The 17,791-nt window shown below is 42.1% G+C and overlaps 1 protein-coding gene and 1 pseudogene across 1 annotated transcript; both read left to right on the forward strand.

Moving 5' to 3' along the window:
* Positions 1-13,906: 13,906 nt before the first annotated feature.
* LOC127670613 (leucine-rich repeat-containing protein 58-like) overlaps positions 13,907-17,791 on the forward strand; it is a 78,148-nt pseudogene continuing 74,263 nt past the window's right edge.
* Positions 15,363-17,457, forward strand: LOC127671266 (phospholipid phosphatase 2-like). Its single transcript, XM_052165993.1, has 4 exons — positions 15,363-15,373; positions 16,241-16,298; positions 16,487-16,663; positions 17,289-17,457. The coding sequence occupies exons 1-4, from the start codon at positions 15,363-15,365 to the stop codon at positions 17,403-17,405; spliced, it is 363 nt and encodes a 120-aa protein (XP_052021953.1). The 3' UTR covers positions 17,406-17,457.

Consider the following 17,791-nt stretch of genomic DNA (forward strand, 5'->3'; position numbering starts at 1 on the left):
GGATTACAACAGACTTCTCAACAGAAACTATGAGAGCTAGAAGATCCTCAGCAGATATCATACAAACCCTAAGAGAAGACAAATGCCAGCCCAGGCTACTATCTTTCTACAAATTCAGCCCTACAAAAGATAACAGATGGAAAATTCCAACAGGAGGAGGGAAACTACACCCTAGAAACAGAAGAAAGTAATCTTTCAAGGAACCCCAAAGAAGATACCCAAAAGAAAAGAACATAATTTCATCTCTAACAACAAAAATAACAGGAAACAACAATCACTATTTCCTCACATCTCTTAATATCAATAGACTCAATTCCCCAATAAAAAGATATACACTAACAGAATGGATATGTGAACAGGATACAGCATTTTGCTGTATACAGGAAGCAAACCTCACACACAAAAACAGAAACTACCTCAGGGTAAAGGGCTGGAAAACAATTTTCAAAGTAAATGGTCTCAGGAAAGAAGCTGGAGTAGCGATTCCAATATTGAATAAAATCTACTTAGAACCAAAAGTTTTCAAAAAAAAGATAAGGAAGGATACTTCATACTCATCAGATGAAAAATCTGCCAAGGAAAGCTCTCAATTCTGAACATCTGTGCTACAAATGCAAGGGCATCCACATTCATGATAGAAATTTTATTAAAGCTCAAAGCAAACAGTGAACCTCACAATAATAGTGGGGCACTTTAATACTTCAATCTAACCATTGGACATATCATGGATACAGAAACTAAAGAAAGAGACACAGTGAAACTTACAAAAGTTATGAAACAAATGGATTTAACTGATAACTACAGATGATTTAACCCTAAAGCAAAATAATAAAACTTTTTCTCACCATGTTACCTTCTCAAAAATCTACCATATAATTTGGACACAAAATAAACATCAACAGATCCAAGAATTTTGAGTTAATCCGATGTATTCTACCAGACCACCACAGAATGAGGCTGATCTTCGATAACTACAAAAACAGGAAGCCCGTGTACACATGGAAGTTGAACATCAATCTCCTCAATGGTAACTAGGTCAGGGAAGAAATAAAGAAGGAAATGAAAGACTTTTAGAATTCAATGAAAAATCCCAACACAATTAATTCTTCACAGAGTTAGAAAGAGCAATTATCCAATTCATCTGGAACAACAAAAAACCCAGGATAGCTAAAACTATTCTCAGCCACAAAAGAAAGTCTGGGGGAATCAGTATCCCTGACCTCAAGCAATACTACAGAGCAATAGAGTTAAAAACTGCATGGTATTGGTACAGTGACAGGCAGGAGGATCAAGGGAACAGGATTGAAGATCCAGAAATGAACCCACACACTTATGGCCACTTGATCCTCGACAAAGAGGCTGAAAACATCCAATGGAAAAAAGATAGCCTTTTCAATAAATGGTACTGGTTCAACTGGAGGTCAGCATGCAGAAGAATGCGAATTGATCCATCCTGTCTCCTTGTACTAAGCTCAACTCCAAATGGATCAAGGACCTCCACATAAAGCCAGACACTCTGAAGCTAATAGAAAAGAAACTGGGGAAGACCCTTGAGGACATCGGTACAGGGAGAAAGTTTCTGAACAGAACACCAATAGCGTATGCTCTAAGAGCAAGAATTGACAAATGGGACCTCATAAAATTACAAAGTTTCTGTAAGGCAAAGGACACCATCAAGAGGACAAATCGGCAACCAACAAATTGGGAAAAGATCTTCACCAATCCTACATCAGATAGAGGGCTAATATCCAATATATATAGGGACTCAAGAAGTTAGACTCCAGAAAACCGAACAACCCTATTAAAAAATGGGGTACAGAGTTAAACAAAGAATTCTCACCTGAAGAACTTCGGATGGCGGAGAAGCATCTTAAAAAATGCTCAACTTCTTTAGTCATTAAGGAAATGCAAATCAAAACAACCCTGAGATTTCATCTTACACCAGTCAGAATGGCAAAGGTTAAAAATTCAGGAGACAACAGGTGTTGGAGAGGGTGTGGAGAAAGAGGAACACTCCTCCACTGCTGGTGGGGTTGCAAATTGTTACAACCAATCTGGAAATCAGTCTGGCGGTTCCTCTGAAAACTGGGCACCTCACTTCCAGAAGATCCTGCTATACCACTCCTGGGCATATACCCAGAGGATTCCCCACCATGTAATAAGGATACATGCTCTACTATGTTCATAGCAGCCCTATTTATAATTGCCAGATGCTGGAAAGAACCCAGGTATCCCTCAACAGAAGAGTGGATGCAAAAAATGTGGTATATATGCACAATGGAGTACTATTCAGCCATTAGAAACAATTAATTCATGAAATTCTTAGGCAAATGGATGGAGCTAGAGAACATCATACTAAGTGAGGTAACCCTGACTCAAAAGGTGAATCATGGTATGCACACACTAATAAGTGGATATTAACCTCGAAAACTGGAATACCCAAAACATAATCCACACATCAAATGAGGTACAAGAAGAAAGGAGGAGTGGCCCCTGGTTCTGGAAAGACTCAGTGAAACAGTATTCAGCAAAACCAGAACGGGGAAGTGGGAAGGGGTGGGTGGGAGGACAGGGGAAGAGAAGTGGGCTTGCGGGACTTTCGGGGAGTGGGGGGACTAGAAAAGGGGAAAACATTTGAAATGTAAATAAATTATATCGAATAAAAAAAATAAAAAAAAAATAAAAAAAAAGAAAAGAAAAAAAATATGAAGTACCATTGGTAGCTTTACCACTAGAACAAAAAATCACAAAGAGACTTGCTAAGTACAATTTCTAATTATATCATAAAACAGATATGAGACTGAGTCTCAACCTTTCTAGGACATCTGTTAAATATCATGAAACTCTACAGTCCATAAAGACCCTTAACTGTAAATATCTGTGTTTACAATTAAAATAATTAATATAAAAGAATTCTTTTAGTCTCCTTTCCTTAGGTTGATTTGCCTTGTCCTAGTTCAGTGAGATGGGCTTTTTTTCTTATAGGATTTGCTAGTATGTTTTGTTTTTATCTTAAGGAATCCTATTCTTTTCTAATGAGAAACAGAAATGGACTAGATCCAGAAGGGATGAGAGTAGAGAGAAACTGGGAAGATTAAAGTGAGATAAAACGGTAATCAGGATATTTTGTTTAAGAAAAGAATCAATTTTTAACAAAAGGGATAAGTTGCCCATGGTTGGTGAATATGTGAGTTGGTAATAAATCTTTAAACTGAATTAAAGTACAGTAAATAAATGAGTCCATGGTTATTATAGCTATTAATAGCAGTCTTTGGTTCAGAGAGAATAAAAATTATTCCCCTAAAAGATTTAGACTGCCAAAGCTGCTGATGGTTATCTAGACAAGTAGCTTTTAGTTGAAGACAGATAATTTTGGCTTCAAGGAAGATTTTATCAGTACAAAAGGAAAAACATAAGGAGAAGAAGCAGAGAGGAAGGAGTGAAGGAAGAAAAGAAGGAAGAAGGAGGGAAGAAAACGAGAGTATACTGGAGTTAGTTTATTTTTTCTTGAAAGAAAAGAAAGATGCCTTTGAAGTTCTGAAATTACTATAAATTCAGTGAGAGCAGTGATTCTCAACCCTTGAGTCATGTCCTGTCTGTGTTCACAGGACTCTTCACAAGAGTCACCAAATACCTTTGAATCAGGAGATAATTATTTAATGATTCATAATGATAGCAGAATTATTGTAATGAATTATCCATGAAAATAATATTATTATTGGAGCATCCAGAATATTTGGGAATATATTAAAGGGTCCCAGAGTTATAGAGCTTGTGAACTACAGATTTAAGATGGTCAAGCAAATTTTAATTCATGTTAGGAGCAAACCATTACCTTTGTGAGTTTTGGGCAAGTGGTCTGCTAACTTAGTCTGAAAATGGGGGTTACATGCCCACATTTTGAATAGATTTTAAAAGTAAAGAATTCTACGTGCTAAAAATTATGCATAATTTTTAGAGCACATTGTTTGTTTGCAAGGACTCAGGATTTAATCAACTGTTATCCTTTTATGGTGTCAAGAAATAATTTTAGATTTTGAGATACACAAAATTTTCAAAATGGGTTGGGAAGTGTTTAAAGGACACTTTTCATAATTTTGGATAAGAAGGTAGAGAATAATGGTTAGAGTGATGTCACAATTAACTTATGGTTCTAGAGGAACAAGAATTTTATTGGTCAATATAATCATGTTACACATTGTACATAATGTGAAGCAGTGTCAAGGATTCGCCCACATGATGCTGACCTCAGACTCAGAGAACTAATTGCTTATTTAGCAGGACAGACATCAAGATGGTTCACATTTAGCTATGCCATGGTTTCTGCTGATTGCTGTTTCAGGACTTCAGTTGAAATGAGAACAGTATTGAAAGATTTGAAAATGTGAAAATTTATGAGGAATGTTGTGGTATGAAGTTTTATGTGGCAGACAAACTGTGTGAAATTCCTGACATCTGAAACTGTTAGAAATCAATGCCACCAGAAAGACATTGCATAGTCAGCACTGGGAGAAATGAAAAGGTCCTTAAAGGAAAAAACACCACAGGTTGAAGTAATTAAGATGATTTAGAAATAAGAATTTAGAGAAAAAGCCCCAGGACCATCACATGATTTGGTGAATAGAGTGTCCTTACTGCAAAATGTGAGAGATTTCAATAGGAAAAATTAATAATTTAAGTCAGTGTAAACAATAAGAGCTCATGGAATCATATCTCAATGTTATGATTGTTTTCAAAAGGGTTTCCTAAAGTTATATTACAAATGTTTACTTATTTTGGGGACTGGAAATGCACTAGTCCAACTTCAGAAAATCGATTCCTTACTTCATCATGGGGTTCCAGGGAATTAAGCTCAGAATATAAGGTTTGGTGAGAAGAAGCCATACCCACAAACCATCACAGGAAAAAACATGTGATGGTCAGAACGGTAGAGATCCAGTGAAATTCAGTTTAGATGAAGAATCATGTGAACTATGTTTTAAGTAAATATTTGCCCCGGTGGTGTCTTTCATCCCTGTTACGAGGAAGTGTGTTTAATTCTGGCCTAAACAAAACAATGTAGCACTTAGGGACAAAGATTACAATTAGAATGCTTGCACTGGAAGCCAGGATAGAGAACATTTCCATAGCTACCCTGACCTTCCCAGTGGTGCTGTGGTAGACAGGGAGGAACGTGACCCATACACTGCAGAACATAAGCATGCTGAAAGCCATGGACTTGGATTCATTAAATGTGTCAGGAAGGTTCCTGGACAAGAAAGCCATGAGGTAACTACCCAAGGCCATGACTCCCAGGTAGGCCAGAGCACAGTGGAAGGCAACAGCTGAGCCCTTGTTGCAAAGAATGATGATGTGTCCCTGTTCAGAGTGAGCATCCATGTCAATAAATGGAGGGGATGTACCCAGCCATATGCCAGAGAGAAGTACTTGTATCAGAGTGCAAGCTGGAATGACACACTTAGGGACCTGTGATATCTGCAACCATCTGATCTTTCTTCCTGGAGCTGTAATCTTGAAGGCCATAACTACAGTGATGGTTTTGGCCAACACAGTGGATAGAGTCACGGTGAACAGAAGTCCAAACACGTTCTGTTGCAGGATACATGTGGCTGTGTGTGGAAGACCAAGGAAGAGCAATGGACAGAGGAAACAGAGGGTCAGAGTGATGAGCAGGATGTAACTGAGAGATTTGTTATTGGCCTTGACTATTGGAGTGTCTCTGTGGTTTACAAAGACCCCAATAACAAGAGCTGTGAGAGTAGAAAATCCAAAGGACACGAATGTGAGTCCCTTCCCCAAGGGATCATCATAGGCCAGAAAGATGACAGTTTTCTCCAGGCAGTGTGTCTTCTCTGCATTTGCATAATGAGTTTCTGGACAGTGCACACACTGATCCATACCTGGTGGAAATGAAGTTGATCATGAATGCACAGTCAAGTTTCCCTTTACCCTACTACATTTTATGCTTCAAACTCATTGGATTGTTATTACAACCATGTCCCCTTGTCACTTTTGGTATGGAGATATGAGTATTCTAAAGTAAATAATTACACAAGTTAAGGTTTATACTTCTTTCCAAAAACCCGATGAAGAGTATCCTTTTCTGGAGAAAAGGGTATTTTTCACATTATACATTATAAATATATCACTGAGGAAACCATGCAGGAACTGGAGGGAGGATAAGGAGGTAAGAACTGAAGCTGAGTCCACTGGGGTGTGGTGCTGCCTGCCCTGCCTCTACTATTTTCCCTGACCTGCTTTGTTATGTAGCTTGTGATCACCTCCTCAGAGGTGCACCAACCCAGTGAGGCAGCGCAGCCAACAGCAACCACTAAACATGAGTATGTACAACGGATTTTCAATTGTGGTTTTTCTTTTATTACATAAATCCTGATTGTGTCAAAATGACAATGAAAAAAACCCATAAAATCTCATACCGAGAGCCTATTTATTTTAGTTGTATATTGAAGTATTCTTATTTTTAGCTTTTTACCTTTCTTTTATTTATATTTTGTAATACAGTTGAAGCACATATTTTCAAACTAGAAAATACCAAATTACATTGCAATAACTAATTCTACTTTTATACCAGTTCTCAAAAATATTTCTAAATTTCCAATAGAAGATGCGAATTCAATTTTGAAATAGACATTTTTCATTGAATTTCTTATGTAAAATGATTTTTTAGTCTTGGATATATGACACAAATTCATTTTTATTTATAAATTTTTTTCAGTTTGAAAATATTTTCTTCTCATGTGATGTTGGTTGGAAACTACTAAATATGTCTTCAAACCATTCCTTATCTTTCCCCAGCCCCTTTCATTTTTGATGGAAGAAAGTTCTCACAGGTATTATAGTGAATATATGGATGTTTGAGAAAAGTTAATAGGCCTTTTCTCTTTTAAGTACTACTGGGTTCTGTGATGAAATTAAGGGTAGAGTAGGGGATTTAAGTTCCTTTTAATATTGAGATAATTTCGTGGCTATTAGTTTACTGTTTTGGAAAACTTTTTGAAACATTTCCAGGAAAAGAACTACTTAATAGTTAAATTTATGTTTTCTTTGTTCCTCCAGAATAGATTTTTTTTTCAGATTTATTTATTTATTTATTTATTTTTTAATTTTTTTATTCGATATAATTTATTTACATTTCAAATGATTTCCCCTTTTCTAGCCCCCCCACTCCCCGAAAGTCCCGTAAGCCCCCTTCTCTTCCCCTGTCCTCCCAGGGGAAGGGAGGACTTCATTAATTGTGGGTGACTTCAACACTGCACTTTCCTCAATGGACCGATCAGGAAAACAGAAACTAAACAGGGACACAATGAAACTAATTGAAGCTTTGGACCAATTAGATTTAACAGATATATATAGAACACTCTATCCTAAAACAAAAGAATATACCTTTTTCTCAGCACCTCATGGTACCTTCTCCAAAATCGACCATATAATTGGTCACAAGACAGACCTCAACAAATATAAGAAGATAGAACTAATCCCATGCCTCCTATCTGATCACTATGGAGTAAAAGTGGTCTTCAATAGCAACAGAAACAACAGAAAATCCACATACACGTGGAAACTTAACAATACTCTACTCAATGATACTCTGGTCAAGGAAGAAATAAAGAAAGAAATTAAAGACTTTTTAGAACACAATGAAAATGAAAACACAACATACCCAAATCTATGGGACACAATGAAAGCAGTGCTAAGAGGAAAACTCATAGCCCTGAGTGCCTCCAAAAAGAAAATGGAGAGAGCATACATTACCAGCTTAATGACACACCTGAAAGCCCTAGAACAAAAAGAAGCTACTTCACCCAGGAGGAGTAGAAGGCAGGAAATCATCAAACTCAGGGCCGAAATCAATCAAGTAGAAACAAAGAGAACCATACAAAAAATCAACAAAACCAGGAGCTGGTTCTTTGAGAAAATCAACAAGATAGATAAACCCTTAGCCAGACTGACCAAAGGGCACAGAGAAAGTATCCAAATTAACAAACTTAGAAATGAAAAGGGAGACATAACAACGGAAACCGAGGAAATCCAAAAAATCATCAGATCCTACTACAAGAGCCTGTACTCGACACAACTGGAGAATCTGGAGGAAATGGACAATTTCCTTGACAGATACCAAATACCAAAATTAAATCAGGACCAACTAGACCATCTGAACAGTCCCAGAAATAAAACCACACACTTATGGACACTTGATCTTTGACAAAGAAACTGAAAATATACAATGGAAAAAAGAAAGCATCTTCAATAAATGGTGCTGGTCTAATTGGCTGTCTGTATGTAGAAAAAAGAAAATAGGTCCATATTTGTCACCTTGTGCAAAGCTCAAGTCCAAGTGCGTCAAAGACCTCAACATAAGACCAGATACACTAAATATAATAGACAAGAAAGTGGGAAAGAGCCTTGAACCCACTGGCAAAGGGGAAAACTTCCTAAACAGAAGTTCAAGGGCTCATTCTGTACCATCAAGAATTGATAAATGGGATCTCATGAAACTGGAAAGCTCTGTAAGGCAAAGGACATAATCAATATGACAAATTGACAACCTACAGAATGGGAAAAAATCCTCACTAACACCACATCCAATAGAGGGCTAATATACAAATTTATTAAGAACTCAAGAAGCTAACACACACACACACACACACACACACACACACACACACACACAACCCAAACCAAAAATATATAGAACTAAACCAAGATTTCACAACTAAGGAATCGAATGGCTGTGAAGCACCTAAAAAAAATGTTCAAAGTCCTTCCTGATCAGGGAAATGCAAATCAAAATGACCCTGAGATTCCACCTTACACCAACCAGAATGGCTAAGATCAAAACCTCAGGTGAAAACAATTTTTGGAGGGGATGTGGAAAAAGAGGAATACTCCTCTATTGCTGCTGGAATTGCAAATTGGTACAACCACTCTGGAAATCAATCTGGAGTTTCCTCAGAAAATTGGAAATAGATATTTCTGAAGACCGAGCTATACTACACTTGGAAATATATTCAAAAGATGTCCTACCATGCCACAGGGGTACGTGTTCCACTGTGTTCATAGCAGCCTTATTTGTGATATCCAGAAGCTGGAAACAACCTAGATATCCCACGACAGAAGAATAGATTCAGGAAATGTGGTTCATTTACACAATGGAATACTACTACTCAGCTGTTAATAACAAGGACATCATGAGCTTTGCAGGCAAATGGATAGATTTAGAAAATATCATCCTGAGTGAAGTAGCTCAGAACAGACCCCAAAGGAAATGTATGGTATATACTCAGTAATAAGTAGATATTAGCAAAAAAAAAAAAAAAAAAAAAAAAAAAAAAAAAAAAAAAACCCAACGAACCAAACAAACAAAAGACAGAATACCTGAGATACATTCCATAGAACTCAAAAAAGTCAACAGGCTGAAGTGCCAAGTGAGGACGCCTCAGTTTCACTTGCAAGAGAGAAGACAGCAATCACAAGTGAAGAGGGAGGGAGGGACCTGGGAAGGAAAGTAGACATGGCAGGGAAGAAGAGGGAGAGGGGAGAGAGGGGAACCTGATCTGACATTTGTGGAGGGAAAAGGATTGAAGCCCCGAGAGCCAGCAAAAAGAATGGAAATAGGCAACCTTAGATGATAGGTTGGGGGGGGACCCTCCAGAATGCCCCAGAGACCTGGGAATTGAGATACTCACAGGACTAAAAGGAAGGGACCCTAGATAAAATGCCTGACAGTAGGGAGAGGGAACTTATAGAGCCTACCTCCAGCAGGAAGACAGGACTTCAAATGAGTGAGAGGGGACCCATCCAGCAGTCATAATTCTGACCCATAATTGTTCCTGTCTGAAAGAATACAGGAATGGAAATGGAGAGGAGCCTGAGGAAAAGAAGGCCCAGCGACAGATTCAAAGTGGGATCTAGTGCAAGGGAAGGTCCCAAGGCCTGGCACAATTACTGATGCTATAGAGTGCTCACAAAAAGGGACCTAGCATGACAACACTCCGGGAGACCCAACAAGCACCTGAAAGAGACAGATGCAGATATTTGCACCCAACCAATGAACAGAAACAGCTGACCCCTGCTGTTGAATTAGGGAAGGCTGAATGAAGCTGAGGGCAACCTTGTAGGAGGACCAGCAGTCTCAATTAATCTGGACCCCCGGAATGTCTCAAACACTGGACCACCAAACAGACAGCATATGCCAGCTTATATGAGGTCCCTAGTACACATACAATAAAGGACTGTCAGGTCTGTGTTCAGTCAGAGGTGATACACCTAACTCTCAAGAGACTGGAGGCCCCAGGAAGTTTAGAGGTCAGGTGGGGTGGGGTTTAGCGATATCCACGTGGAGACAGGGGGAGGGGAAGTGGTATGGCATGTGGAACAGTTGGAGGGTAGACAGGGGTTGGCAGGGTGGAGAATAAAATATGGAGTGTATAAAAATAATTAATTTTAAAAACTATGTTAATAAAGAATAATAGGAAAAGAAAAGAGTGAAGATTCCAAACTCCAAGGACCAGAAAAATGTCTTAAGCAAAATCATAGAAGAAAATTTCCCCAACCTAAAGCGAGAGATGACCATAAATGTACAAAAAGCCAAATAGATTGGACAAGAAAAGAAAAGTCCTCTCATCACATAATAATCAACATACTAAATGTATACAACAAAGAAAATATTAAAAGTTGTAAGAGAAAAAGGCTAAGTAACATAAAATTGTAGACCTATTAGAATGACACCAGGCTTCTCAAAAGTCTACGAAAGCCAAAAGAGCCTGGATAGAGATCATGCAGACCTTAAGAGAACAAAAAACGTCAACTCAGGCTTCAGACGACTTCAAAACTCTCAATCATCATAGATGAAGAAACCAAAACATTCCATGACAAAAGCAAATTTAAGCAATATCTACCTACCAATCATCCATGATCAAAGCAATCATCCATCATGATCAAGTAGGCTTCATCACAGGGATGCAGGGATGGTTCAATATACAGAAATCTATCAATGTGTTCCACTATATAAAGGAACTCAAACGAAAAAAGAACACATTATCACTTCATTAGATGCTTAGAAATTATTTGAAAAAATCCATCACCCCTTCATTATACTCGTAATTCACTATATAAAAAAACTCAAAGAAAAAAATCACATGACCATTTCATTAGATGCAGAGAAAGTATTTGACAAAATCCAATACCCTTTATGATAAAAGTCTTGGAAAGATCAGAAATTCAAGGACCATACCTGATAATAGAAAAGCAATACACAGCAAAGCAGTAGCCAACATCAAATAAAATGGAGAGAAACTTGAAGCAACCCCTCTAACATCAAGAACTAGACATGGCTGTCCTTTCTCTCCCTACCTGTTCAATATAGTACTCAAACACGTAGCAAAAGCAATTAGACAACAAAAGAACGTAAAATGCAAACAAATTGGAATGGAAAAAATCAAAATATCACTATTAGTAGAAGATATTTGCCTAAGGGAGTACTACTCAGTTATTAAAAACAACAAATTCATGGAATTCTTAGGCAAATGGGTGGAACTAGAAAATATCATCCTGAGTGAGGTAACCCAGTCACAAAAGAACACACATGGCATGCACTCACTAAAAAGTGGATATTAGCCCAGAAGCTTGGAACACCCAAGATAGAATTCATAGACCAAATGAAGCTCAAGAAGAAGGAAGACTTCAGTACTTCTTAGAAGGGGGAACTAAATACCCACAGGAGGAGATACAGAGACAAAATGTGGAGCAGAGACTGAAGGGAAGGCCATCCAGATACTGCCCCACCTGGGGATCCATCCCTCATACAGTCATCAATCCCAGACACTATTGTGGAGGTCAGCAAGTGCTTCCTGAAAGGAAGATGATATGGCTGTCTCCTGAGAGGCCCTGTCGGTGCCTGACAAATACAGAAGTGGATACTCACAGCCACCTAATGAACTAAGCACAGGGTCCCCAATGGAGGAGCTAGAGAAAGGACCCAGGGAGCTGAAGGATCTTGCAACCTTGCAGGAGGAGCAGAAATATGAACCAACCAGCACCCCCAGAACTCCCAGGGACTAAACCACCAACCAAAGAGAACACATGGGGGAACCCATGGCTCCAGCCACATATGTTGAAGGGGATGGCCCTGTCAGACTTCAATGAGAGGAGAGGCCCTGGGTCCTGTGAAGGCTCCACGCTCCAGTGACGGGGAACGCCAGGATAGGGAAGTGGGTGTGGGTGGGGTAGTAAGCAGGTGGAGGAGGGATGGGATAGGGGTTTTTGGAGGGGAAATGAGGAGAGGGGATAACATTTGAAATGTGAATAAAGAAAATATCTAATAAAAAAGTGAGCGAAATAAAAAGTAACAAACACATTGAAAGTAAGAGCATTGTTACATCACAGCAGGAGGAGGGAGCAAGATTAAAAGGAGAATGCAGAGTTTAATATCTTAAATATAAGGCATCTTTATAAAATAAGAGCAATATGCACAATGCAGAGAGAAAGAGGCAAAAAGAAGAAACTACAGAGAGAGTGGAAGGGGCAGGTACGACCCTCCTTACCACAGGACAGAACATGTCTTTTCTTAATAGCAAGGCAAGCTTAGTTGTACTAAAGAGGACAAAGCGTTCTGCTATGGACTTGGGTTAAATTCATTTAGCAACAAACTTGAAGAAGCTTTTCTTTCTCTATGCAATAAAGATTGGAGCTCATTTTTCATCCAGAATGAATGAGTTCATTCGGCACTGGTGCTTGATCTTTTGCTCCAAATGCATTTGTAAGTATAGATGTGTGTGTGTGTGTGTGTAATTATGAGATAAGGATGTAGTTTGGCCCAACTGGTTTTAATGGAGATATATGAATGTGCAAGCATGAATCCATATATAATTTTATGTGAGTTTATCCATGTTTACTTATGTAAAAACATTCTTCTGCAAATTTGACTCTCTTCTTCTGGTTCAATAGAAGTGTATTGCTCCAAATCTCCCCCCTAGCCAAACAAGCAAGAGGCATCTGGACACGAGGGGAAGGGTTCCAGCAAGCAATCCCTTACTTAATCCACTGCTGTTTTAAAATGAGGTGCTAAATGCCAGTCTGATTTGAAGATGCTATAATTTTGGTTGTATGGTTTTGGCTTCTTTATCAAAAGACAAGTGTCCACTGGTGTGTGGGTTTAATTCTGGGTGTTTGATTCTATTCGGTTGATTAACCTGACTGTCCGTGTCCACTATCATGCAATTTATATCGCTATTGCTCTGCAGTACAGCTTGAGGTCAGTGATGGTGATTCTTCCAGAAGTCTTTTTCAGAATTGTTTCATTCATCCTGGTTTTTTGTTTTTCCATGTGAAACTGAGAATTGCTCTTTCCATGTCAGTAAATTATTGTGTTGCTATTTTGATGGGGATTGCATTGAATCAGTAGATTTATTTTTAGTAAGATGCCCATTTCACTGTATTATCCTATCAATCCATGAGAATGGGAGACCTTTCCATCCTCTGCTTTCCCAGCATGGCAATTCTAAAACTTCCTTCTTTCAGTGATCTACTGTCTGAGAAATCTAAAGTCCCACCTCTGTCTCCCTGTCCAGTCATTTGCTACCAGCAAATTAATTTAGCATTTACAACAATCTGGGAGGAAGGACAGTGTCTCACACTTAGACATGCAAAGTCTCCTATAATTTGGGAACCCCATTAAGATAATATTAGCAATAAACCAAATCTACAACTGTATATTCTTACTTGTAAGTGGATATTAGCCAAAGAATAAAGAAGAAGGTTGAGGCTTGACTCGGCTGGCATCAGAGGTGAGTGCCTGGGCAGGGCCATGCTGCACCACTTCTGATGGGGTGGAACCCTTCAGGTTCCAGGATGCACTGCCTCATCAGGCGTCTTAGGATCCCGCTGGATGGAGGAAACCGGGCTCGGGAGGCCAAACTCAACTGTTCCATCCACAGCGTGTGGGGCGGAGGCCCTGGAGTCTGAGCTGGAGGCACCACTGATGAGTGGCATGACTCACAGGAGGCGCTGCTGTGGCTGCTGCTGCCAGTTGCTGCCATGGGTGCACTGGGCGGTGGCTTCCTCCTCCTGCTCCTGGACATGAGTGGCAATGACCTCGCAGAGCTGGGACCTGAGCTGCTGACACTGAGCGGCCTGCACATGCTGCTGGCCACGAACAACCGGTTGGGCGGCCCAGGCTCGCTGCCCAAGGGCCTGCCTGGCCCATTTGCTGCTCTGCTGCAGCCTCCAGGTGCTCAACCTCAGCAGCAGCACCTTCCAGGAGTTGCCTGCCTAGCTGCTGGAGCTATCAGAGTCTACAGGGGTCAGAAGAGGGCACCAGATCCCCTTTAACTGGAGTTAGAAGGTGCTGCTGTGAGCTGCTGTGTGGGTGCTGGGATCTGAACCCTCATCCTCTGCAAGTGCACTGAGCGCTCCCAACCCCAGAGTCCATTCTCCAGTCCCTCATCACCTTAAAGGTTGAGGCAAGGACTCTCACTCAATCTGGAGCTGTGCAGTCCTGTTGGACTGGCCAGCAAGCTGCAGTCCTGGGTTAAGGAATGCACTGCCTCCTTTGATGTGATTATTAGGGTGGCTAAGGTCCTCTGCCTTGCACAGCAGCACCTTCATGGCTGACCGTCTCCCCAGCTCCTTAGGCAGCTTCTAGTTATTAGCTGTGCTATGCATGTGCACGCCTGGGATATTTTTTGTTGTTGCAAATCCGTGACTCTTGTCTGTGTCTGTTTGTGACTGTACTTAAGATCAAACCTGCAGCTTTGACTCGACACCGAGTCATAGGGACAGTGGATACTGAGGTCATTGTCTATTTCATGGCTCACATGAGGGAACTGAGGGTGGCCCTGTTAGAATGAGGTCTGTGGTCTGCATAGAGGTCAACAGGATTGGACATACATTTCACTTTTGTTTTCTGGGTGCTGGGGTGGGGCTGGGGACTCTGCCTTAGCCTTATTGTATCTGCTAAGTTTGGAGAGCAGCTCTGGGGGTGCCCGGGTTGGGGAATGACTCCTCAGAGTCTCCAAAACATAGGTCATGGCTGCCGCTCGAGCAGTGACAAATATCTTTGTAAGATGAGGTGATGACCAGCAACCCAGACCGACAGCTGTCACAGCAGTGGCTGCGACTGTAGTATTGGGAGCCTGACCATGTGCTCCTGCTGGCCGTGGCTGCTCCAGGAGCAGGCAGGGGTTGGAGTTGGTGAACTGAGGGTCAGGAGGGGAGACGGTTGCTCCAGGGCCTCCTGAGGGAGTGTCCCGTGTGCAAGCCTTCCTTCAGGTTAAATTTTGTTTCTCAATTTTAGTTTTATTTTATGTGTATGGGTGGTTTGCCTGCATATTTCCATATACCACATGCATGGACGGTAAGCGTGGAGGCCAGAATTAAGATCCAGAGTTACAGATGGTTGTGAGCCACCGTGTGGGTCCTGGAAATTGAACTGAGGTCCTTTGGAAGAGCAGCCAGTGCTCTTAACAGTTACACCATCTCTCCAGTTCCCCTCGGGTTAAATTTTTATTTTAATTCCAGGGGATCTGTATTAGATTCTGAAAACTCACAAATTAGTCCACACGCAACAGTTTGCAACTTCAGGTCCATGGGATCTGATGCCTCCTTCTTGCTACTGCAGGCATTGCATGCGTGTGGCACACAGAGATGTGTCAAAACACCCATACACATACAATAAAAGTAAGTCCTAAAGACAATTTATTTTTATTACTTTTAAGTGTGTGTGTGTGTGTGTGTGTGTGTGTGTGTGTGTGTGAGCTTGGCAGTGGTGGGGCACGCCTTAATCCCAGTGCTTGGGGGGCAGAGGCAGGTGGATTTCCGAGTTTGAAGCCAGCCGGGTCTACAGAGTGAGTTCCAGAACACCCATGGCTACTCAGAGAAACCCTGTCTTGAAAAAAACCAAAAAAAAAGTGTGTGTGTGTGTGTGTTTGTGTGTGTGTGTGTGTGTGTGTGTTTGTGCATTACTACAGGTACCCTCAGAGGCCAAAGGCATCAGATTTCCTGGACTCGGAGTTATAGGTACTTGTGAAGAGTAGGATGTGGGCACCAGGAACTGAACTTGGGTCCTTTCCAGAAGCAGTCAGGGCTCTTAACTGCTGAGCCACCTCTCTGGCCCTGTTTGCCTGAGTTTTGAGTTGCACTCCTCTATAGCTGCCAGCTCCCCAAGGAGCTTGCAGGCCTGCCTCTGGGTCTCCATGACCTGAGTGGCTGTCCTTTCTCTCAGGCTGTTCTTCTACTCTGGCCACTCCTCCTTTGGCATGTACTGCATGTTGTTCCTGGTGGTGAGTACCCATCTCCTTCCCGGGGGACCTTATGGGACCATGCGTTCCCTGTGCCTTGGTCTACCCTTCTGTACAATGGGGTGTGTGGAGGAGGCACTAAGGGTGGGAGGCCTTGCGACTCTGGCCCCGGGCTGGGCAGGCTGTGGACACTCGTGGGCCCAGCTGACAGCAGGCTGATGTCCCGATAGCTGTACGTGCAGGCCTGGCTCTGCTGGAAGTGGGCCCGGCTGCTGAGGCCCACCGTTCAGTTCTTCTTGGTGGCTTTTGCCATCTATGTGGGCTATAGCCCAGTGTCTGACCACAAGCACCACTGGAGTGATGTCCTCGTCGGCCTCCTTCAGGGAGCCCTGGTGGCCTGCCTCAGGGTGAGTGCTGCTTGCCTGACCTACAGGATCTGCACTGCCGGCCTCTGATGGCCTGCAACTTCTGCCTGCTGTTTTGTCTTCAAGAGCTTTTCCCTTGTTGCTACTTTTGTTTCCAACCCAATTCCCCGGTAAAAGAAATCTCATTCGTTTAACAAAAAAAGCTACAAGCCTAGATTGGGCAGATCTCCTGCCACACTACTCTATTCCCATCTATATTAGTCCATGTAACTTGCAGTTTCTCCAGGCCATGAGATTCTCTCTGCAGCCTAGCTTGCAATCCCTGAAGCCCCTCCCCTCCTATTTATCCTTCATAGCACCTCCCCTCCTATTTATCCCCCGTGGCTCCTCCCCTCGACTCTCAGCTCCTCCCCCCGACTCTCAGCTCCTCCCCCTTCCTCCTGCCCAATCATTGGCTCAATCCTTTATTTGAAAAGTTAAGGTGGGGAGAAGGTTCACAAGGCAACTCCTCATCTGCAGCCCCTCTGAGGAGCGGAATTAGTTTCAAACAGCCCCTCACTGCTGGCCCCACCCATCCACATGACTACACCCCCTCACCTTCTCCCTCAGGGCCCCCAGAAGATGTTCTTTTTCTTCCTGTCCTACTCACTGTCTTTCCCCTCCCCAGGTCCGCTACATTTCAGATTTCTTCAAATCCCGGCCGCCCCAGCCCTGCCAGGAGGGTGAAGAGCCAGAGCGCAAGCCCAGTCTGTCGCTGACGCTGACCCTTGGTGACCGACCCTAGCTGCTATGGAAGCTGGAAAGTCACCCGTGGGCCAGTCATGTGTTGGCCCCATGCCCCGATCAGGCACTCCTGGCTTTGGAGCTGTCCCGGGGTCCTGGCTGGTGACTGTGGACCAGGGTCTTGGGTGCCTGTGTGGCCCTGAGTGTGGGCAGGGCCCATCCTCAGCATTCCTTGACTATCACATGGCCTCAAAAGATGCGGTCCTGCTCGGAGGGCTTCTCTGGTCACCAATGGGTTTTCGAGGAGGGCCATCCCAGCATGGCCCCGGGAATGGTTGGCCCGAGACTGTTCACGAAGTCAGCACCCTCCCTGACAGCCCTGAAGGTGATGAACACTTTGTTTGCCTGCGTGGGCAGGTGGCCTTGGGAAGAAGGCTGCCAACCCTT

The sequence above is a fragment of the Apodemus sylvaticus genome, chromosome 20 (genome assembly GCF_947179515.1).
Source record: "Apodemus sylvaticus chromosome 20, mApoSyl1.1, whole genome shotgun sequence".
Lineage (NCBI taxonomy): Eukaryota > Metazoa > Chordata > Mammalia > Rodentia > Muridae > Apodemus > Apodemus sylvaticus.

Excerpts from the sequence above, each read along its gene's own strand:
- LOC127671266 (XM_052165993.1), top strand. Across the intron at positions 16,299-16,486 it reads ACTGCATGTTGTTCCTGGTG|CTGTACGTGCAGGCCTGGCT; the intron begins GTGAGTACCCAT and ends ATGTCCCGATAG. Across the intron at positions 16,664-17,288 it reads CCCTGGTGGCCTGCCTCAGG|GTCCGCTACATTTCAGATTT; the intron begins GTGAGTGCTGCT and ends TCCCCTCCCCAG.